At 37.3% G+C, this 24,262-nt stretch overlaps 1 protein-coding gene across 1 annotated transcript in view; it reads left to right on the forward strand.

The window, feature by feature from the left end:
- Positions 1–24,262, forward strand: part of GABRB1 (gamma-aminobutyric acid type A receptor subunit beta1) — a 136,112-nt gene that overhangs the window by 59,971 nt on the left and 51,879 nt on the right. The window contains exon 4 of the mRNA XM_062575514.1: positions 13,943–14,163. Coding sequence (XP_062431498.1) covers positions 13,943–14,163 — 221 coding nt within the window. The remainder of the gene's footprint in view (positions 1–13,942; positions 14,164–24,262) is intronic.

Consider the following 24,262-nt stretch of genomic DNA (forward strand, 5'->3'; position numbering starts at 1 on the left):
CAGGCTTTTAGAAATCCTAGCCCCAAGCTTTATAGAGCAGGAACTGGTGATCTGTCATTAACAGGCCAAACAACATTCTTGATTAGGGAACTCAACTATAATCATAATATAGCTACTCATACTATAATAATAAAATAATCAATAACAAAACCAAATGGGAAAATACTGAGGTCTTATTCAGCCAAAATCCCACTTGTAATAACAGGAGGTTTGCCTAGGATAAGAAAAATGCAGAAACTGATTTCTACTTTAAGATTTACTATAACTTTTCTAGAGACTTTGGACATTCTTCTATAGGGAATAAATTGGGTGGTTTTGCTTTTGCTTTTTTTGAATGTCCATGATTACGGCTTATGGCCATGAACAACCAAACTCTTTTCCTCAGACAAAAACTTTCTGCTTCCCAAGAAATAAGTAGGAGTTTTGTGAACAAAGAATGTAGGATTCATTCCTGCTTGAGCACCAATTCTTCAGTGAAAAAATACAGAGATTTTCTGGCTCTCACAGACAGCAGAAGTGAAGAGAATTACAGACACTTGTATTCATTTGAGTTTTGGAGAAACTGTCCAGATGTTTTGTGGATACAACTTTACTAGAAGCACTTAACAGCAAGAGTTGTGCAGTATGAAAACTGAAATGTACCTATTGAGTCTTTGAATCAAGATCAAAATGGGAAGGAGTACTGAGGATGCTATGGTGGGAGTCTGTTACAGACTGTTCAACCAAGAGACAAATGAGCAAAGCTTCCTGCTTGCGGCTTCTCTGCTGCGTAGGGCATGCCAACCAGCTGGGCATCTCCTGAGGGCCACATGGCAGCCCTCAGCTGGCTGCTAGACAGGACTGGTGACAGTTTCCTAATGCAAATGCTAGAGAGGCCAACCAGAATAATTCTCCATCTGATCTACTGTTCATAAACAGGAAAGAAATGGTGGCAAATGTGATTATGGATGTCAGATTGGGTTGGAATGACCAGAAAATGAGAGAGTCCAGGATCTGGAGGGTAGTTGGGAAGGCCAGCAGCAAAGTTAGGACTTTGAACTTTAGAAGAGTAGACTTCGGCTTATTCAGGTAATTGCTATGTAAAATTCCCCAGTAACCAGTCAGGAAGGGGAAAGGATGCTGTTTCATTTTTAGAGAAGACTTACAGAGAGCCAGGAACAATCTAGCTCATCATGCAGGAAGACCAGGAATTTCAGCAGGTTTGTTTAGCTAAGAACGGAAACTTCTTGATAAACTAAAGCTAAAAAAAGCAAAAAAAAATGGCAACAAAACAGGGCTAACATTGAGGGCAACAAGAACAGACTGTATATGCAAACTAATTAAAAATAAAACGTTCTGGGACAACAAGGGTCCCACCGATGGATAGAGGGGGCAACTTCATGATGAGCTATTAAAAATATATACATTCAGCCTTGGTATTCACAAGCAAAGCCTGCTCCCAGGTCATTACACATACTAATGCTGTTTGGCACCTGGCAGTGGGGGAGCAACAAATTAGGATTCCTTAGAGAAACTAGATATACACCCAAAGGTACTTATGAGTTGACCGGTATGACTGTGAGGCTGCTGTTTACCTCTGAAAAATGAGGGTAATCATGGAGGTCTCTGATGATAGGAAAAAAAAGGTAACTGTTATGCCAATCTCTGTGAAAGACAAGAAAGAAGGTCAAGGGAACTATAAACCTTACTTAATCCCTAGAAATATCATACAGTACATCATCTTTGAGTCCATTTCCATGCACAGAAAGGACAAAGGACAAAGTGGTAATCAAAATAGTCAACACAGATATATTACAGGCATATCATACTTGACCAACATAACCACCCTCTATGATATAAAGACTAACTACAAGGATAAGAGGAGAGTGGCGGATGTAATATACTTCAATTTTAATTAAGGCTTTCGGCACCATCTCGCATAGCATTCACATTTGGAAGTTGAGAAATCATGAGCAGGACAAATAGGCTGTTAAATGTGTTAAAAATTAGCTGATTTCATCAGGAGGCAGTGCAGAACTGGAACAGGCTACTTAGAAAAGTTGTGGAATTCGAGGTTTTTCAGAGGTTAGAAAAAGTCATGGCTGACCTGATACACAGTTGTTGATAAACCTGCTTCAAATAGGAGACTGGACTAGAAAACTCTGAAGATGTTTCAAATAATACTTCGATACTTTTATTATGACAGTGCTAATCATATCTTCAGCTTTATCAGCTTCAAGTGCAAAATTCCTTCACTGTGAAGGCCAATATGCAACAGAAGTGTCATGATGCTCATTTCTGCTGGATTTCCAGTTACAGCACAAAACATTACAGGGAGACAGCCTGACCTTATGATTATGCCAGGTTAGCAGGCTGTAAAGCAATGAGGATACCAACAACATACAAGAAAATCTCTCCAGTCATGTAACGGTCTTCATTATTTTCTCTATCTTAACACAACATGATTCAAGCATAACAATCAACAAAACAAAGTAGCCCCATGTACTTCAGAACAAAAATGTCAAACTGAAACCAACAGTTGAACACAATGATACATAAGGTACATATGAGCCTAAAGATCTGACAGATCAATGATTACTGTTTCTGTTCTAAGTAGAGCCACTGCATGTCACTTTGATCTTCATCTGCTTCTCTCAAAACTGAAAAAAAGGTACAACTACTCAAAATCAGGCAGCTAAAAAAAAAGAGAGAGAGATTTCAATCAGTAGAGCCTCAGAAACCAAAATAACTTCTACCTAATCTGCTTAGAAGTAAATTGGTAAAAATATATTACATGCATGTCTGTGTAAAGGCATTAAAAAAACAGTAGCTGCTGTTATAGAGTTATCCCACCATCCTATTAAGATATATGCAACTTCCCTGCTACATTTTTCAGCATCTTCTAGAGCTAAGGAGTCTGGCCAATGTTTGGTCACTACTGGTTTATAACTAGCATGTTTTACTAAATACAAGCCCCTGCGCAACACAGAATCAAGAGCTGTGGATTTGTTTGTTTTACTGTACATGCTTAGCTAGCTCCTTTTGCAACTGCACTTCATCTTTGACATTGCTGACATTCTTATGTTTGTTTTTCCTTCAACTTACTGTCCCATGCTAATAAAATTTCTGGTATTGCTATGGCTTGCACAACAGTACTCTACATAAAATTCAGCAGATCACTCCATCCGCTCCCAGGCTAACAATCAGTGATCTTATTTTGCAGCACTGTTCACTGACACTATAAAGAACTCTTGAGGTCTTGGCACTGTGTCATCCTCCTTACATATTCAATGCACTTTGTAATGATCTCATAGTTCACCCTGCTGAGCTAACTGGAAATTACAAAAAGTACCAAGTGCTTCTGAAACAACTGTAATTAGAAATAAAGCTGCTTTCCGATTCTCTTCCTTATAGGTACTAAGGAAAGTGTCGTTTAATTAATTCTCTACTTATCTACAACACTTTGCCTTTACTAAAACCTTCAAATGCTACATTCTTCTAAAGTATCCTTTTCTTAGTTTGTTTTAATCCTCATATTACACAGCATGTTCAGACCCTCAGAGCTGATCTGTGCCCCCTCACTGACAGCCAGTCTCCTGCTCACTAAGCAGGAGAGACCCTCAGGTCTGAGACCCTTCAGGTAAGACCCTCAGAACTGTCTCCTTCCAAATGTTTAATCTCACCACTGCGTATTAGTGCTTTCAGTTCAAGTTGGCTGAAACGTTTTGGAATGTAAGTTAGAGCTTGGACCTTCTTTTTCTTGGGTGCTTGATCTTTCCACTTTGTGGAAAGGACAAAAACCGAGCTAATCAGGCACAGTCACATCCTCAAATGTTATCCCACCATTTCCTTTCAATCCTGCATACAAACAAGTTTTTGCACCGCTCACAGGAAGATAATCCTAAAGCAGCTCAGTTGACTTCAGCATAAAAATCAAAATACCACAATATACAATACTATTGCATTGCAATTGCTAATACCTGGACCTGAATGTTAACTTCAGTTCTCATATATATATACAGAGAGAGAGACAGACAGACAGACATAGATCACCTGGACAAGTTCTGTGGCAAAGATTTACCTTCAGAAAGCTTAGAGAGAAATGCTTTAGAGAAAGTATTTGTTTCTTATTTCAGTCTACATTTAATCTAAAACAATACATAACAAATATATCTAGACATGGATTAACGCGTGTTGGTCTATAGGCTGCTTGTCAGTAACAAGCTTTTCTGTTCCTTGATTCTCCCCTCATCTGTTCTATATTAAATCCCAAGTGCTCCCACTGGAGCCAAAATGTAAAGGATATTATTATTTGCTACCTGTAAAAATATATGCACATGCTGAGTACAGTTATTCTACATGCTGATATACTTCTATTTGTTTATTCAGCATCCATCACAATTCAAAGTCTTCTCTAAGTACAAATACCTCCTATGATTTTTCACACTTTCGTTCCCCCCTCAATGTATTTATTGCAGTATTACCCCTTGTATGGAGACGAGCTATGCTAGCTTCAGAAGCAAAATATAGTAGTGTGGGGGAAAAAATATTCTTAGTTGTTTCTTACAGATACTTAAAGAAATTCATTGATCTTTCAATGAATATGAATCACACCATAGGTATGTTCTGTTTCTTAAGTCAGGAATTAGCACAGTCACTCGAGACAGACACAGGATTAATTTACACTCTGAGCAATGCTACACTAGTATCTCATTGTTATCCCAGACAACTGGTCATGTGGTGGGAAGTTTAAAGACTAACTGGGAACACTAGAGCAGTTTTCAAGCTTTTTAAAGCTGTTTCAGGTATGCAGTGAGAGTGGCAATCACATACCTGATAGTACTACTTTACTTCCCTAAGTTTAGCCAAATCCACTCCTAATCAAAACAATCCATACTAGCAGCTAGTAACATCTCATTGCTTCCTATAAAAAGGAGTAAGCAGCATACTCGGGCTTTCCAGGTTAGCAAAGTTCAAATAAAAGAGAGCAAACACAGAGCCAAAGGCAATGGGAACCTGATCCAAAGTACCTAAGTCCTTGCCAGCCTCCTCCGTAAGAGGCAGACTACAAAATACAAAATAAAAGTGAGATTTTAACCCCCTTTCTGCTAAATAATGTCAAAACAAAGGAGCACAACTATCATAAACCATTTAAATGTCAGAAACCACAATAAACATATGCACTAAAACATCGAACAAAACGCAAATGAATACATAGTCTTCCACTAAGAACTGAGAATTTTGTTGCCTTTTGGTCTGCTTTTCAGTAGTGGTTGAAGACGCTGGATGTGATCCTCATCCCACTGCAGGCAGGGGGACTTTTGCCACTGACTGCAAGAAGTAATATCGGATCCCGATAGAGTAATGATCAGCACTTCCATTTCCAACATGTTACATTTGTATGAGTCTAATTTTATTCCTGGCTGTGCTTTCACCAATAAAGAGCATCATCATTACAGCAGCAGACTCCTGCCAGATTTTTGCTTCTTTCTGTAGGACACAATTGTGATGCTATGTACTCAACTTAATCATGAAGTTACAAATGCCAACAAGGTTTCTAAAACATTTCTCTGGAGAATTATCAGTGCTTTTGAGAAAAAAAAATGAAGGAAACTTCACCAACAACAAGCGCAACCACTCAGATCAAATGAAACTGGAGGAATGCATACCTTGCATAACTTTTCTTCCTATAGAAATCTCACATCTATAAATGATCTGGCATTTTCTAATAGAAAATGTGATTTCTGCAAAACTGAAACTTGCTGTGGGAAAATTAATTCTGTTAATGAAGTGCTTTCTCTCAAGAAAACAGAAAGGTTTTATTCTATTATCCTGGAGCAAGTGAAGCTTCTTATTTTGTTTCCCCCGACAGAAGTTTAGTTTGCAAGAACCAAGCTAGGGCACAGCAAGTTCAAACAATTTAAGTCCATGCTTCCACACTCCTTCCCCCTCCTCCCACTGCCCCAGACACTCATCCCTACCTTCAACCATTGCGCCCAGAGGAGGAGAACTGGATAATATAGGCTCCTTCAATCTTCACTGAAAACAAAACAAGTGCTAAACTATGAGTCCTGAGAAGGAAAGGTAAATACAACTGATACAACTGATACACGAGATCTATAACTCTCTGGCCTCCTTTCCTGGCTGGACCACAGGCTTAAAAAAAGTAGCCATTTCAGTATTTTTTGTGAAGAGCATGAAAAGAACTAGTATTTCCTCCCTCTATAATTTGGGGGAAAATACTTTTTCATAATTCTTATGCAATATCTTGAACAGAAAGTATACATGTAAAATTATACAGGATAAAGAGCATCACCATTTAAATCCTAAAATAGATTATTTGCAAATGAGAAGATAGTCTTTAAATCTTCCCTCAGAGATCCAAGATGGACCACAGAACAGCCAACTGTTGCCAAGCAAGCACTAAAACTTTCTCTGATGCACTGGCTCATTTACAATATATGAATGAATACACCTTTTTCCAAGTTGCAATTTCAGCATTTACTATTCTCTCAAAACTCTCTGTTGCCCATTCTTATTGGTGTTCAATAAATATGAAAAATAGTCTTCCCCAGTTAATCAAAGCTTCCAGTCACTGCAGGACTTGCATCACTCCATATTTAAACTGTAATTTCAGTTATGTTTGCCTTAAGTTGTACTACATTTGAATTGCACTGCATCCTATCTTCTGTGGCGCTACCACAGAATGGTTCCCTAGGATAAAATTTAAAATTCTTGGTGTATACAGCATACATTTTGCCACTACAGATACGTATTATTATCCAGTAGAAGTATGACATTGATTTGTTCCATATATTTATTTTGTTGCATAGTGGTTTAATATAGTTTACTTAGCATGGTGCCTGGCATTCTTTTCATTTTAGACTACAAAAATACTGAAGATTTGGAACTGTTGGGTATGGAAGCAGTTTTACATTACTGTTGATTCTAAAAATGCCAGCAAGCATTCTGAAGTTTCCAGCACCTGATGCAACTCCACAAAGATTAACACACAGAACACTGACCTAATTCCTCCTGATGTAGGGACATTTTAACCCCAAAATTAAAGTGATACGGTTATCACTAGAATGATTCATATTTTAACTGTGCTTGTCCCTCTCCATTCTTTCTAGTCAGATGTGCAAACTCATCTAAAGTTCTAACATTTGATATTGACCTACAACAGCTAAATATTCACAACATTCTTCCATTTACTAACTTTTACTAAAACCTACTTTCAGTGTTAATTTTTTGCTAGCAAAACTTTCCAAATATACTTTGATAGTCAATTATTACTTAAATATGCCACAGATGTGCTAATTATTTTTCTAATGCATGGAACAATAATAAATGTTAGATTCAGGTCATCTTCGAAAGACAGAAAACATGAAGGGTCTTTTAGATCACACTGCAGAATGCTGCAAGTTAAAAGATTCCTTATTTCCCTTTTAAAATATGTATGTCTGGAATTGGTTAAAAACCAAAGGAACTATCACTATAAAAGATACTTAAGTCATTGTTTTTAATCCACTGGAGGCTATAATTTAGCTGATGAGGGTGGTGAAGCACCTGTTCAATGTGTCCCAGAAGGTTAGGTTACAACATAATGTTGTACGTCACATCGTATTCTACTGTGCTGGTTCACCACACAGTAGAAAATACCAGCTCCCTGTATTATCCAGTTATTTTAATATATCTATATTGCTTTCAGAAAGCTACAGATGTGTATCAGGAGAGAAAAAAAATCCATTACCATCCTTACATCATCTACATACACTGTACAATAATATTATTGAAATGATTTTGAAACTAAAAAAAAATCAGTATTAGACAAGAGCTCTACAGTCTGTTACTTACTGGAATTCTAAATCACTCTAAGTACAATAGGCATCTGTGGTCCACTCATTTTGTTTTCTACAAGAAATTTTTATTACTCACATGAACAATAGTGAAGCTTGCTCCCAATGCTTATTTATGAGACTTGCACTGTGCATACAAATCTCTAGATACCTGATAGGCAGCAGGATTTCATTTGTGCAGATATTGAATTCGAGACTCTGAGTTACTTGGTGAGAGACCAGAACTAGTTCCTCCTATGTGATGCATCTATTCACGACTACTCGTTATGCTGGATTACAGTCTAAAGGAGAGATGACTACCAGGAAATACATATTCTGATTAAATTCTTGAAATTCTTTTCAATATAAGTTTAATTGAATGTAAGCATTCTGGTAAAAAAAATTGCTGTGCAAACCTGGACTCGGAAGATCTTCATTCTTCGTATTTACAATCTATGTTCAATAGTTACTTCACTGCTTAAACTCAGATTAAAAAATAATTTGCTGTTTGAGGCAAGTAGGTTACTTTCTCTTATTCATATTTCCACAGACTCTCTCTTAACTGGGACAAGCATGTGAAAATTGATTTTAAGGATCTACCAAGAAGGGTTGTCCAAGGGACTAGTCCACAACCACTGCTCTGTCCCTGAAAGCTTACCGTCTAAGGCATTGGCATACCTTTGCTTTTCCAACAACTGGTATTTAAGAAAGTAAGCATGACCTTCTTCACTCATTTCTAATTGCTGTAGGTATTATTTGGCAAAACTTTTACAGGATTCCTTCATATTTCAGGTAACCAAATATCAGTGCTGCTGTATTCTACCACAAGTTGCATTCCAAACTGGTCATCCCCATTATTTACATATCATAATAAAAGGACAAATTCATATTGAAAAGAGCTTTATTTTTTTCCGGATTTTTAACAAGCTGATCTGAAGAAAACTACTGTACTGACTTTTGAGCAGCAAGAAACACACAGGAGTTGAACTATTCCTTTTTCAATGCATGCATTTCTAATAGAAAGTGAGTATTTTTAATAGAAGTGCAACCATCCAGAGAGGGGCCAGCTTACGTTTTTGACATTGTTCAATATAAACATGTGTTTCACGATATAAGATCCCACCAGAAAGTAAACTGTAGTTGAATAAACTATTGCAAATCTCTGCATGACTACTTTTCTATTTTAATGTAGAACTGACTTAAGTTTAATACTGTATGGAGTTACTGAGCAGAAGCTTACTAACACACCCTATTAAAATGCCTCATGCAATGAGGAATCTCTCAATTGCCAAGCTAATGAGTAATCTCTCACATTTCTATCGTTACTATGTTTGTAAACTGGTTTAGCATCCAGTTCATTTTAAGTCTACCAATGTTTTCTTTCAAAATTAGAATCGACAGTGAAAAGCGAATGCACTTGTATACATGTTAGAAATGGGAGAAACAAAATTTTGTTTTATTCTACTTCATTCCATTTTGCAGTTACAGGAAGGCTTCCTGAGTTCCACTGCACTATATAAAGCCACTTAATCCCACTGAAAGAAATAACAGTTTAGTTCAAACTCGATTTTCAGTTTTGGTCCAAAATTGACCTGAGTTTACAATCCTGTAAATTCTGAATGGAGCTAAGCTGAAATTTAGGAAGCTTTAAGTTTTCCTTAATCTTCCTAAAGGCAGTCAGCAAGAGGTAACACAAGCTAAAACTCACATTCTCAAAACCAATAAATTTCAAAATTCATAAAAATCAAAATGTGTTTATTAATAATGGATAGGTGTAACTGTGTAAGATCTTGTGTTCTTACAACAAGTTTTAAGCTCAAAAAAGAGAGAGAGGCCAGACTTATTTGGAAGTCCAGCAGAGATCCTGCTCTTGCTATTCACAATATTAAAAAGAGCTCACAGAGGCTGGAGTGGTAAATAGCCCAGACTAAACTTAAAAGAAGGCTCTTCTGCATTAGGCTATTCTTTCCATTCTCATGTAAAACACAACAGTTTAAAGTACAATAATCAGTATGATTACTGAATAATTCTGTAGATTTCATTGAGGAGATCACTAAAAGGGGAATTGTCTATATTTTACTAATATCATGACTCTTAAATGCCTCAGCAGTAAAGTATAATAATCAATTGGGTACTATTACACATCTATACATGCTCATAGATTTTCAGTTTGATACAGAGAAATGAGATTTACACAATTGCCACAGAAGAACAAAAAAACAACCCTCATTCTAACATATCAGATTTGATCACAGACAAAAAGGAATCACAAATCACAACAGCTTTATCCTTGGTGTTTCAGAAGTTCCCCAAAGGGAAGGTGATTATGCTCCTGAAAAATTGCAAAGTATTTTTAAAAAAACTATAGCACAGCTCAATTGGAAGTACTGAAATGCTTCAAGTTTTCAGGACTAGATCAGCTCTTTTATTATAGGAAGTGCAGTTAGACAAAAATATTCAGGGTGCTTCTAAAAAACTGAAATATTTCTAAAACAAATTATTCAAATCAGGAATTATCTGCAGAAACAGATTCTTTTTAAAAAAAAAATTTACATTGGTTTCTGCTTTTTCAACTCATGGTTAGAGATTCCTAAACACTGAAGTTAAACACGTCTGAATTACTTTCCTGTCCAGACAGATGTTTGCGATCTTGGGAGGCTATCATAAGATGAGCTAGAAAAATTCTCCTAGTAGTCAACTTCCACTTCATTTATGAATTTTTCATAGCTAATTCATATACCCTAGAGCTTGAAAATCCCCAGTGAATTTCAGAGCATAGAAGGGCAAGTGGCCATTAAATTCTCACCTCACATACTTTTTTCCTGGCATGTAACTACATCATTTGGACTGCTATAGTACGGGTATAATTTGTTGTTCATTAAAACAACCTTTAGGTACTCTTTTTAAATAAGAACTTTCAGAGACAAAGGCCTCAAAAGCATGACATAAGATCCTTTATTCTTTGTTAAAATATGGAATTAGTAAGTTTGTTTCTGAAAGGAAAAAATAAATCATTTTAAGTTAAGAGACACTGAGCTTCCATAGGATGAAGCTCAGATATGCTCTCCCTATTAGCATTTTCTGGCATGCCACATACTTCTATACAGTATAGCACAATTCGGGGGCAGGGGATGACCCTTTCCACTGTAGTGTTACAGTATTCTGTATGCAACATAGCTATAAGAAATCAAATTTCTAAGGTAGACCATGATGCTAAATACAAGGACTCTTCTTCCATAGTCAAGAAATGAAGTTTCTTTTTTTTCCCTGAGCACATCCTTTAAGATATCATGTAGCCCATCTTGACTATTTCTCTCTACAGTTGAGTTTTAAGAACCATCACATAGGGAACATTCTCAATTGCTTTTTTCCAGGGTGGCATGACAGCTATACAAAAGCAGCTTTAAGACCTAGTAAAAATATGAAGCAAAGCAGGAAGGGAAAAGGTGGTTATCTATAATTGGAGTTTCTGTTCCATCTGAGTTGCAGACTGCCCAGGCTCTGCTGAATTAGCCAGAATACACAGACGATACCAACCTAAGCACTGAACACTGAGGATTTAACTTGTATCAGCCATTTATTAAAGCTCTTCTACAGAAAATTGCTTGAAATAGGACAGGCTGGTAGGCAGATACAATATATGAAAACTGCACCCGAAGAGTGATTTGGGGTTTTTGTCCTCATCCAGTTCCCATCTGGTCTCTGAGTCTGTGTATGTATAAAAGCAAAAAGAGGCAAGGATTTTATACACTAGAGCATTAGGACTAGGAACAGACATAAATGAAGTTACTGTAAATCCTTCCAACTTACCAAAGTAACGTAATTACAGTGGCAGGTATAAGACTCAGTCATCCTCATTATTCAAAAGATTGTAGAGATTTTATTAACAAAACCAGACTGACAAAAACCTATAGGCACCGCTCTGAGCAGCACACTCAGTTCTTTACTGGTTTATATTCCCAAAATGAAACACAATGAGTAACAAAATTCGCTCAAGACACGTGTACTTTCACTTTTGAAAATGAGGTAAACTTCTGCAGTTGCAGCAAGTTTAAGTCCTACTGCACACCTTTTGCCAGGTCACAGTCATCAGCTTCTTCCAATGAAGGGGATACACATCAGTGACATATCTGCATACATATACGAACAACATTCACATGATAATAGCTTGATGTATTTTCATCAGACTCTCCAAAAAGATGCACGCTACCTCAAAATTTAAATCTTACTATGATCTGATAGGTCCAGATCACTAGACAATAAAGATACTAAGAGGAATTCTTTCCAGAGTGACAAAAATGGATTCTTCAAAGTTTCCATTTTTTTTTTAGCATGATCTGGCTATAGCTGTTGACACTTGTTCCTAGATCTAGCACCAAATGTTAGAATGTTTTGGGTATCATTACTAAAGTAAAATCTGTTTAGAGGACAAATCTGGAATTTAAACTTTTGAAATAATGCCAAGCTAAGGACTCTATCCGTAGGAAGTACTGCAGAGAGCTTTCATAAAACCAACATTTTTAGAAATAAATCAGTGCTCTTTCCCCAGAGATCATTTTAATTCCAGGCTTGACCTGTGTGGTCTAAAAAGCAAAGGAAGCTGTTGTGACCTCTTCCTACCCTCCTAATTATGTGGGTCATGAAGACGACTTACACCTACAGTATACAGCTTCTTTGCTCTGTCATGGGTAACCATCAATCTTACACACCTGGAAAAGGGTGTGACTATGAAATTCTTTCAAATCTGCGCTCAGAACTTACTTAATTGTGCTAATGTATAAGACAAAATGTGAAGCTGATCATTAAGTCAAGGAATTTCCTCTATATAATGCAATCCCTGCACGTCCAGTGCAAGCAGGAACAGTATTTTCATTAACTTCTGTTACTGGTGGTATGTTTACAGTTCATCACTCTGCTAGATGCAACATTTCAGATAGTCTTTTTGAAAGATAACAACATTGCTTTGGTTTTCATGGTAACCATACCGCTTAAGAGGCCACTGAAGATGGAGAGTAGAATTACATTAGACAGCTTTTATGCTCTTTATGTTTTCAAAGATTACAGCCCACGTTAGGGTTTGTGAGGACGACAGAGGTAAGGCTTTCCCTAAGATAAAAGAAAACATTATTCCTGACCAACTCTTTTGATTATTCATATAACTTCGCTGTACTTCTACAGCTAAATGCGTAACAAAATGATCTGTGACTTGGAAAGGAGACCAGAGGAGCAAAGGAGGAGAAAACTAGTGGTCCACATATTGCTGTTCTTGTCATCTTTTAAGAAATCCATCATATACGTACCACATTGGCTTTTCTATTGACTACCTTTAAAATCATCAAATTCTCAGAGATGAAGAGGTGAAGGAACAAATCAGACCAGAAGCCCTTTAAAGCAATGTATTTTCAAGCCAACTGGAAAACCACAAGGCCGCATAAATGATGTTTTCTCTGAGCCACAATGTGATTGTCAATACAGTCTTTTTTGATTCCCAAGGACAGAAAGCACAACATTGCCTGGGCTAAAGTGAGATATGCCCAGCTACCAGAAGTGAACTACAGCAGCAACTTTAGTACAAAATTGAAAAGTATTCATCTTGTCTTCTGAGATAAGATTTACTCTTTCTCAGAGGGTACAGGGTACAGCTAATCTTCCTATGGAATCTTTCAGGAAGAAGATAAGGAATAATATCAAGAGAGAGTCCTCAGTGGTATTCAATGCTGTTTGACTGAGGCCAGTTAGACCATTCCTCTCTTAAGGTTAAAGAAAAATATCCCAAAAAAATGTAGAATGTGATCTATAGACTGAAGACCCAGTCCATATGTTCCATGTATTCCCTTTGGCACAAGAGATTTTGAAAGCCTGTAGGGTGGAGGGAAGGTGGTCACTCTGCCACTGATGAGGAGTGGGAAGTTCAACATTAGCATCAACAGGCCAAGACTCATGGTCATGGTTAATGTTCCTTAAATTTCTTACCATGCTACTGATATTCAGTTATTGAATTGAAAGTCATCTAAAAAACAAACTGATGTTAAGTTAATCATTAGGCAAAACACAAAAAGACCCTCTTATTCAACTTCTTTTTTTTTTTTTTTTTTTTTCCTCCTCCCCCCCTCCCTGTTCCCTAGGACTACACTCTCACCATGTACTTCCAGCAGTCCTGGAGGGATAAAAGGCTCTCCTATTCTGGAATACCTTTAAACCTAACGCTGGACAACAGAGTGGCTGACCAACTCTGGGTGCCTGACACGTATTTCCAAAATGATAAGAAGTCATTTGTCCACGGAGTGACAGTGAAAAATCGAATGATTCGACTCCATCCAGATGGGACAGTCCTTTATGGCCTACGGTATGTTGGGTTTTTTAATCAGACATATTGCTGTCTTGGCAGAATGCAAGTAGTGTTCGTTAAGTGCTGGCATTACCACCATTGTCTTTCTCTCTTTTTTCTCAGTTTCTCACTGCAGCTTTACAAGTCAACAAACACACAATCAAAAATATAATACTGCTGAATATTTTCCATGAGGTATCATAACTAATTTTAATAAGCTGTAGCCGAACTAATGAAGTCTAATGCCTCTGTATCTTTCAGCTCTTCCGAGCATGTTAACGCTATTAACAAGTTATCACGGTTCTGTCACAACCATAACCGAGATGAACACTTCCTTCTTTCCAGAATTTCTCCAATAATTCTTTAAAACAATACAAAATACAAAAATGAGATTCTTCTGAAGAAATACAATCAATTTTTAGCAGAAAAAAAGAAAACAGTTTTTAATTCACCATAGTAACTTACATATTATCAACATTTCCGAGTATAGGTTTTCTTTAATTTGCCTTGGTTTATTACTGCCTCTTCAAACCACAATGTGATTCATATTCACCCCCCACACAAAATACATTCTAAGATCTGAACAGGCACAATGCAAAGATCACATACACAAACGTAAAATTAAAATTAAACCAAGTTTTTTGTTCTGCTAAGGATCTCCAGAGCCTGTCTGAGTAGCCTTTGCATTATTTTTAAAGCTAAGGTAGCTTTGCTTGGAAAATACATTGCCTGCTTGAAACCCTGCCTGCCCTGACCACTGTTGTTATTCAAAAGTGAAAATAATATCCACAGAACATAAATCTAAAAGCGTACTTCAGTTAACCTGTAAAATCATAAAGCATGACTCTTAACTACCTAGCTGTTTTTAAAGACCTTAAAAACATGCTTAAGATAAGATTGAAAAGAACAGAAATTGTTGCAGCAACTCAAAAAGGAAAGTAGTAGGGAAAGAAATTTACAGCTTACTGAAAATGAAAGTTTGAAATATGGCCTCTTAGTGTATAAAAATGCAACCTCAAACTACAACACTACCCATGCACTTAGAAAGAGCCTTTCAACCCATCAGCTCAAACTTCACAAGAAAAGAAAAAAACACTTAAAAATTATTTGGTCCATGGTGATTTCTTTTGAACTCGTTAGACTCTCAGACAGTGCGTGAATCTCTACCAAGGAACATAAAGACACTTTTACACAGTCAATTCTGTTCTGTTATAGAAATACTGTTACTTTAATTATGAAGGGGGAGGGGGAAGGAACCCATGAGGAAACAGCTGATAGACTACAGACCATCATTATCATCTGGTAGACAAAATACATGAAAAATACATCTTTCCAGTTGTCTTCAGACTTCATATGCTACAGTACCTTTCAATTAAAGTCCCAAAAATCAGCTTAGCAGGGCAGTTATGATTAGAGAACTTTTTGGCTTGAACTTTTTTTTTTTTTTTTTTTAAGGCTAGGAAACAGTCCTATTTACATTAAGATTCACACAGTTGCAAGAATGTGTATTACAGCTAAGTAGTTCCTTACAGACATACACACAGGTGTATATAACACAAACTAAACACAGTATTAAAACATATGCTATGTATGCACTTTCACAGATATGCTACACATCTGGTATCAATCACCATCTTCTGCAGGGATAACAAATGAAGTTGTTGCATACCAGGTGAATCTCTTGCAAATCCTCCTATGCACTTCACCTATTCAAATTTAAGTCTAACTCAGGCCTGGCTGAGAACCTGTGACCCTGTCCAAGCCTTGTGCACTTACCCAGGCAAATCTCCAAATCAACAGCAGAAATTGCCACCTTCACAGTGACACTTCTTCACAAGAAGTCATTAGTCCATAAGAGTAAATCATTCATATTTGACAACAGCTTTGCAACTTAACACCACTCGGCGTATCACTGCCCTCAGTAGGCAAAAATTAAAAACTTCCACCAGCGCAAAGAGCAAGCTATCATCCACATATTTGCAGTCTAGCAGTGGGCAATTCTTTTCTCCTTCATGTCATCTCATCCCCTTCACAAACATTGGCACAAGGGCAGTGCTCCCGCTCTCCTCCTCGCCCCAGATGAGGCGGCAGGAGCTCAGGGCACAGCAGGGTCAGATACTGCCAGAGGTCCCTCTGTCTCATGGACAGCCTTGGTGGGATACAGCTAACGCCAGCGAACCATGCGCAGAAAGCTGGCTTCAGCTCTTGGGGCTTGTTCACAGCTCAAGTTGCCGCTCCATGTTTCTTCCAAGGACAAAACAGCTTGTTTAGATGCATTCAGTGAGCTGTATTCAGTTTGCCAGCTGCCAGTGAAATACATGCAACATCCCAATCCCACAAAAAGACTGGGCTGAAGACAAGGATAACAAATGACAAAGAGCAGAAGAAGGAAGAATGCAGCTAAGAGATACTGGAGCAGTTTTCATACAACAGACAACAGTTATTGCATTGAACAGTTTTTGCATCTCTTATTGGTCACCTTCTTGATGGTGATAAATTATGCTTTTGTCAGCCTATATATTTCCTTTAGTTCATAAAAACAAAGATTTCTTCCTGTAACAAACAACACATGCATCATGATGCAGAGAAAAACATTGCAGAAAATATTCTGAGGCAAAATTCAACATCATCTGATAAAAAATTTTGCAAGGCTCCAATCTTAGTCTCACAAGCAGAGAAGAAACTTTGAAATGCATTACTGCATCTTTAGCTTCTAGGCAATAGAGAGTGTAAAGAAACTATCACAAAACCTCTCACAGAGGAGCTGTGACGCGCAAGTTTCACTTTCACCACTGAAAACAGAGCATTGGCCTGGTATGGCTTGAACAAGATGGACACCACCAATTATGTTGCACACCAGGGTCTGAATTCCCAGCAAATCATTAGTCCTTTCAAAGAGAGACTTGAACCATCTCTGTGATTGATTTAAGTGTTTGCTTTCCCCTATGTTTCCTATTCCCCACACAAAAATTCTATTTTCAGTCCAGAGTTAAAAGTTTCTTTTCAGGTTCAGATACAAAATTCTACTGGCTTCTTTAAACAGGAATTGGAATAACAACAGAAGTTCTAATTAACCTGCTTTGCTTGCAAACATGCACTAGGCAGCTTGGAGTTAACACAAAGTTCAATTTAAACACAGCTGAGGAAAAATGAAACAAGGTTAATCATCTGGCTTCACAGATGAATAAACAACAAAAATACAAACTGAATACACTGGGCTGGTTTTTGATTATTTTAGCAAGACATTACCACTTCCGTATGTCCATTAGATTACGTCTATTAGATTGTATTATTCCCTGTGATGAAACACAGGCAGCCCCCAACGACTTTTTCAGTAACTTTCAATTGCTTTCAATTGCACAGACTGCAGAATTAAGACTGCATATAAAATTGTCCAGACACAGAATACTCCTAATACTAATTCACATTTTAAGAGGGCAGAAGGCTTATGTCCCTTATTGCAAATGCTATCTCTGTAAATTATTCACAGTAGTACATGTAAGCCCTCAAATGCTTGGTTCTTAAGTTTTTATCAAATTCTCTCATCAGTGGCTATTATTATTTTCTGCGGTGTATCGTGATTGAGAAAACACCTGCTTCTTACAGAAAAGAAAAAAAAAAAAAAACTTAAGCACTATTACACAAACATAGGTGGACAGGCTGACCTAGAGCAGTGTGATAGGAAATACCAGGGCATTTGACCCTCAGGCAAGTGAAATCATTATAGCTCCTGACCCTTGGGCCTTCCAGAGACCTGCACAAGCAGCTCAGCAAGAAGCAAACCCACAGTGCCAAGAGGCTTGTGTCTGAGACAGCTCTAACCTGGTCCCAGTACAGCCAGGAAGATATTAGTTGTTTTTTTTTTCTCCATGTTGTAGTAAACTGCAAGTCACATTAAGTGTAATCCTTTCAGCACAATCAGTGTCTCGCATTACTTTTCTTGTTTCAGGGAAGAGTCAGTAGAAATATCTCTCAAAGCTCTAGAATCTCAAAGAAACACATGTCATTTCTTTTGCTTATCTTTTCTCATGTGTGCAACAGTCTGAGAAAGATGCTGAGGGATGTCATTATCCTTAATTAAAAGACAAGAATTTTATTAATTTGTTGGACTGAGCTCCAAACTCAAATCTTATGTCATGACGTCAGCATGGAAACTGACTTAAATCATCCTTTTCCCAGTCTTTTATGCCATCTCTTAATTATTTTCAGCACTTTGCTACTGGAACAATGACATCTTACTACTTCTGAGATACTTGTTCTGTTATCATGACATTACCTCAAAATAAACAACAGCAGAATTCCTCTGGCATGTTTAAAACAACAGTGGGTTGCACATCCTTCAACAATATCAGTTGCCGTTAAGAAGCACAATAGACTTTTACACAGATCTCCCTCACTGCTGATGTTCAAATACTACTAACCAATCTTTCATTAGAGCAGATCTGTCTTTATTTATTTCAAGGCCTGAACATATCATGAGAAATATGCAAAGGACTAGCTTCAAACACTGACACTAACCTCTGGTTTTAGTCAGCCCATACAGTTTTTAGGCTACTGCAGCAGAAGGCTGCAGGTCACCTTGCTAGGCACTGTACAGTTACACGGTGGTGAGTGGGAAGGACAGCCTCTGCCTTCACTGTAAAGATTTACAGTTTCACTACTTATATATACAGATGGTCTACTACAGCAAAAACAGTATCAGACCCCAATCCGTTCTGGCCAAGGAAGGACTCTGCAGGTACAGTCCATATCCATGCCTGAGTCAAAGCGGAAAAAGCAACTGATACTAGCAGTGTATACACAGAAGACAGAATGCATGGCAAAAAAACAGCTGCATTTATCAATCAGGCTTCTTTATCTGTAGGACAAAGAGTTACCCCAACCCTTACTGGCTGCATAAGGCTAGGAGTGGGAAGCATCGAAGTTCACTTATCCTTTCTCAAGCTTAGGCAAAGATTTCTCCACATGGCATGTCTGCAAAGTCAAAAGATCTGTACTTGCCTGAGAGCTGCACCATCATCAATACTGGACATTACTATAAACTATGAAATGCATTTTCAGTATCATTCCTAGCTTCTGCAAAACTATTTGGTACAATCCCAGATTTTTTCACATATACTGCAATTAATTTGGTAAGAGATTGCAAACTGGCTTGTATAATTCATTCTGAAAAGATAAACTTTCATCTTAACACAGCTACAGTCAGCTCCTTACTACATAAAGCAGAGCAGCACTCAAATGGGCTCTGGCATGTTAAGTCAATATCTTATTTCCCAAACAGAGGCTGAGGGGCAAGGAATGTGCTTGTCTAAATGTGGCTGAGATGGGACTGACACTCCTTTCTAGTGAATGAGTGAGCAAATCTAACTGAAAAAGAACAGCTATATGCTCTACTGAGGGGGGGATGAACAAAAAAGGACAGAATAAGACAGAATCCCGCAGAAATATTATTTGCACTTTTGTTTTCTGATGCAAGAAGAGAATTATTATATTCAGATGCAAAATAAAAACCAGCAGGAATAAAAGAACTGTAACTTCTGAGCTCATGACAAACAACCTTTAGAAAAGCAGGTTCTCTCTTCCCCAGGCAGGATGTCCCCTACAGCTGCCAGCTTAGCTGCACTCTCCTGTTCAGAGATGAACATTTCTCTCCAAATCTGACTCCTTCTGCTACTCACAGTACCCCTTCCCAACTCCTTCTGCTACTCACAGTACCCCTTCCTGAATAACTTGAGGTTACCCCAGTTAATCTTAAAAGACTGGAAAAGACACACATGACATAATGCTATTGCATGACAAGGATGATAGATCAGCGGGGGAACAGAAAATTCGGTGCATTTGCTGTATGAAGATCAATTAATCATGATTTTATTTCTCCAGTATTTCATTAGGCACTGGTGAGAAGAATCTAAACACTGCATTGTTCCATACCTATCCCTGACATCTACTGTAGCTGTCTCAAGTCAGAGCTGGAAACCAAATAGGCAACCATAATTCAGGCACCCTCTAGCTCTAGAGCTGTTGGATTTGTAACCTTTATATTATATGTCCATAAATGGATGGCATCTGTGAAATACTTTACATACAGTGAAATGCAATCTCATTACTATTTTACTTACAGTTGTGTTATACATAATGTAACATATTAAGCAATACAGTTCTATCATTTCTTTAACATAATCTGATGAAAAATATTGAAAAGAGATAACTTAGTTATAACTGAAAGTACGCAGCCATAACTGATGAAATTTAGGACAAAAGTGAATATAAATAAGACTAACAGGGTGTGATTTATGTAGATCTTTACCACTGCAGGTAAAACAAAAAAACTGTAAAAGCTTATGGGCTTCTATACACAAACCCCGCCACACACACACCACCACCAAAACACTGAAGCTTTTTTCAAAGTCAAGCACAGTATGAAGCCTAGGAAATCTGACAAAATGAAGTGGTAAATGGGTAGTAAATAAACAGCAAATGGAAATGGAAGACTACAAAACCACTATGTTAAGCTATGCTAAAAATTCACAAGAAAGAAGAAAAGTACTATGCTTTCAGACCGCTGAAACAGTGTAAGATGTCGCAGGTGTAACTCGGAGAAAGCCTTGTTACCTTCCTTTAGCACTAATGGCTTCACAAATAACAACAGGCAACCTACTGTCCACCTCCAAGTGGGAAAGACATAGTCTCCTCACACCAGGAATCGATAACATGCAAATTCCAGCTGACCATGAAGCTAATCTGTCTCCCCTCTCTTCCTCCACCCCCAGTAAAGAGAAGATTTGCCAAAAAAGCGCAGCTCTCTGTGAAGCAACTATTCATCAACTCATACTGTATTATCAAACAATTCACTACGTTTTATTTGGAACTTTCTTCCTCCAATTTCTAAACCTACCAACTAAATTTTTATTCCATGTTCGCATATTTTTAAGAGTGAAAATAACATATGAAAGATGAGGACATCTCTTCAGGTTAAATGAGTCTTATTGGTTATACACAAACAACAACTTAACACTGGCTCAGCTTTACATGGATGAGCAGTGGCTCTTAGAATCACTAATTAAGTGCATAAGCAGTGCTGGAGTCAAAGACCAGCTTTGTGGGCTTGAATTTAAACACAAGCTTTAGATGCTCTAATTGATCACAACTATCATGTATATCACTTTGAACAACTGAATCATAAGCATTTTGCAGAGCAAGGCCCAGCAGGCCTTATTCAAAGACCACTTTAATTCAAGTAGATTTTGGATCAAACTCAGATGGCTGAACCTATTTAAATATATTTATATTGTTTCAAAACTACTGAACTACATTTATACTATCCAAAGAGTAACAAAAAAAAAAATCAAGCAAAACACAAACTAACAAATAAAACCAAAGGGGATCATAAATGGTTTGTTTTAAAGTTGAAGGACACTACAAAATATACAGTATGTATTTTCTATGCAGCACATCAGATCTTGCTTTATTGTCAAAAAACAGGCTGTTTTCAGATGATTTCCCTGTCATCCGTCCTACAAACTCTTCTGCATATTAAATCTGAACAAGTCACAGCCATCCATTTAACTCATATCAGAAACTGGAACGTCTTCCAGTACTTCTACCTCTGCTGCTGTCAAAGCAATCTGTGTCAAGACTATCTTTCTCAATGTTGTAGTCTTTATGCCTTTTTTGGTAACAACTCCATACACTCTAATGCCCATCTCTGGTAGGTTTATAGATAACAATATAGATAGTTACCTCAAAAATATTAAGAGATATAGAAATTACATCAAAATAAATTTTTAACGATAGAAGATACTCTGATTGAGAAGAATCTCAAGTAAATTTATAAACAATCTAATCTCTTCATCCAATAATGGCATAGTCAACTTTGCATAAGTATTTTTTCTTTACCTTCTTTTAGGGGACAGGTAGCAGGGCGAATCTGAGTAATGACATTCACTAGGAGTTTTGGTATAGTTTCCCATCTCGCATTCCTCCTACTGCAGGACATAAAAGCTCTTCCCTGATATTGCTAGTTATACAAATATCTTATAACTGATATAAGATACCAAAAAGATAAACCTCCACAAGCTTTTCAGAAGTGACCTTCAGAACTCCAAACCGTATCAGTGTGGCCCACTACATATATATCCATGGAGCAGAGTATATTTCACCATTATACTCTAGAAGTTAGTGCTCAACTTTACAGAACTTTAAGTTATTTGCAATCCTCCTGCAATAAACAATTTTGATCATGTTTCTTGCTTCATATACTTTGCAGATAACACCAAATGAACTCTGGTAAATCACCAGGTTGCAACAGCAGCCTCAGTTCCCCCCCAGCTCATGTACTTTATCTACATCTAACCTAGCTGGTTTCATGTTAGCTTAGGTACCTGGTCACAAATTGGAGAAACACAGGAAACAGTCTCTGATTGCAGGTACTAAGAACTCCATGTTCCCCTGCCAGAGTCACTGGCTATGACTCTTGGAATTGCAATAAGAAAGTAATAATAAAAAATAAACACCATGCACAACAGGTCCATCCTAAAGTCAGTTCAGTGAGAAATATACTGCAACACACTGAGCTTCTCTTTGGAAAGAGCAGCTAAAAGCACATCCACTATCTCAGAAGGGAAAGAACACAAGAAAGATCAGAATGTTGAGTAATACAAGCCAAAAGCAAGATCCTGAAAAACCACTGTACCATCCAGAAGAAAAGAAGTGCCTCTGACATGCTGAGTATATTGCAGGCTACACTCAAGTATATTGAACTAGAGGACCAGATCCTGAGGAAAATACAAATCTATTCTTTGTATCAAGAAAACAGAACAAGCACTTAAGTTATTTGTGCTTGCTTTTTGTGACACTGTATATTTTCCACATACAAGAAATGTCCAGTTCTTCATGGTTAAAAGAAATCACAAATGTCCATTTTTCAAAACATGCACAGCAATAGGCTTGGTCCAACAAGACACTGATCATCTTCCAAAAAGGTAATACCCTCTTATATTAGCATGATTTCTAAAGATTGTACAGATGAGTTTATCTGAGAAGATATATTACTTTAAAAGGTTAGGATGACTTCTCCCATGCATCACGGCATGGGCAGAAAAAAATTTAGTTAATTTTAGCCCTTGGTACTTCTCAGGCTTGAGAACGTAACTATTTGATGATCAAATGCATACTACCAACATATCTTTTAACAGTCACCCTAACCATCTCTGAGAAGACAGTCATAAGAGACTGCAAATATGGCATTTGTCATAAGCTTCAGACAAACAGTTTTGTAAACTCTGAGAAACAAACTGATCAAGCCGTTTTACTGGAATCATAAGTCACAAAATGCATGTACTATTCCCAGCCCTGTTACTAATATAGTCACATAAATTAAGAACCTGTAAAGTAAATCCAGGGTGAAAAATCTTGATATTTTTCTTCATTAGTTGTGTTTTAAACTCATTCTTAGATTTGATGATAAAACTTACTTACAGAAGATACAGAAGATACAGCTCTCTTAAAGCAATCCTCTTTTTAGTAAAATGGGAGCTAAGATTTAAAGAGTTTTTAAAAGTCTTTTAACCTTTAAAAGCTTTTAAAAAGCCTAGAAGTTATCCAAGCAAGAGCACCTACAGGTCCCCAATGCTGTATTACCTTTAATATGTTCTGAATGGTAATCAAGGGACATAAAGGAAGCTATTTGATTTATGCTTCACGTAAAGAAGGACTTCACATATTTATTTTATTGGAAAAGATTCAGTTCAAATAATATCTTAACTCATGATTTTCTTCTGTCAAGAAATCCATGAAATGTGTCAACCTGTTCCCTTTATTAAAAGGCAATTGCAACATGGATATTAGTAATTCAATCATTTGGTCTGCAGGCAAATCACATTCTATCTAGGAGTGGGACTGTGCTTTTTTTTCCTCATGATTGTCTTAAAGCTGCCCGTAGTTACATAATTCATTCAAAAGTCAGGTCTGAACTGCAACAAGCCACATTTTGAAGAATATGCAGCTAAATAGTATTCCTAATCGATAGCTGAAAATCTACTAAAAATGTAGCTATGTCCATTATCAATAAATTGGCATGGGCTTTGTTTTTACCTTTAGAACACTTTTGGAATAAGTG

This window comes from Rhea pennata, chromosome 4 (genome assembly GCF_028389875.1).
Source record: "Rhea pennata isolate bPtePen1 chromosome 4, bPtePen1.pri, whole genome shotgun sequence".
NCBI classification, from domain to species: domain Eukaryota; kingdom Metazoa; phylum Chordata; class Aves; order Rheiformes; family Rheidae; genus Rhea; species Rhea pennata.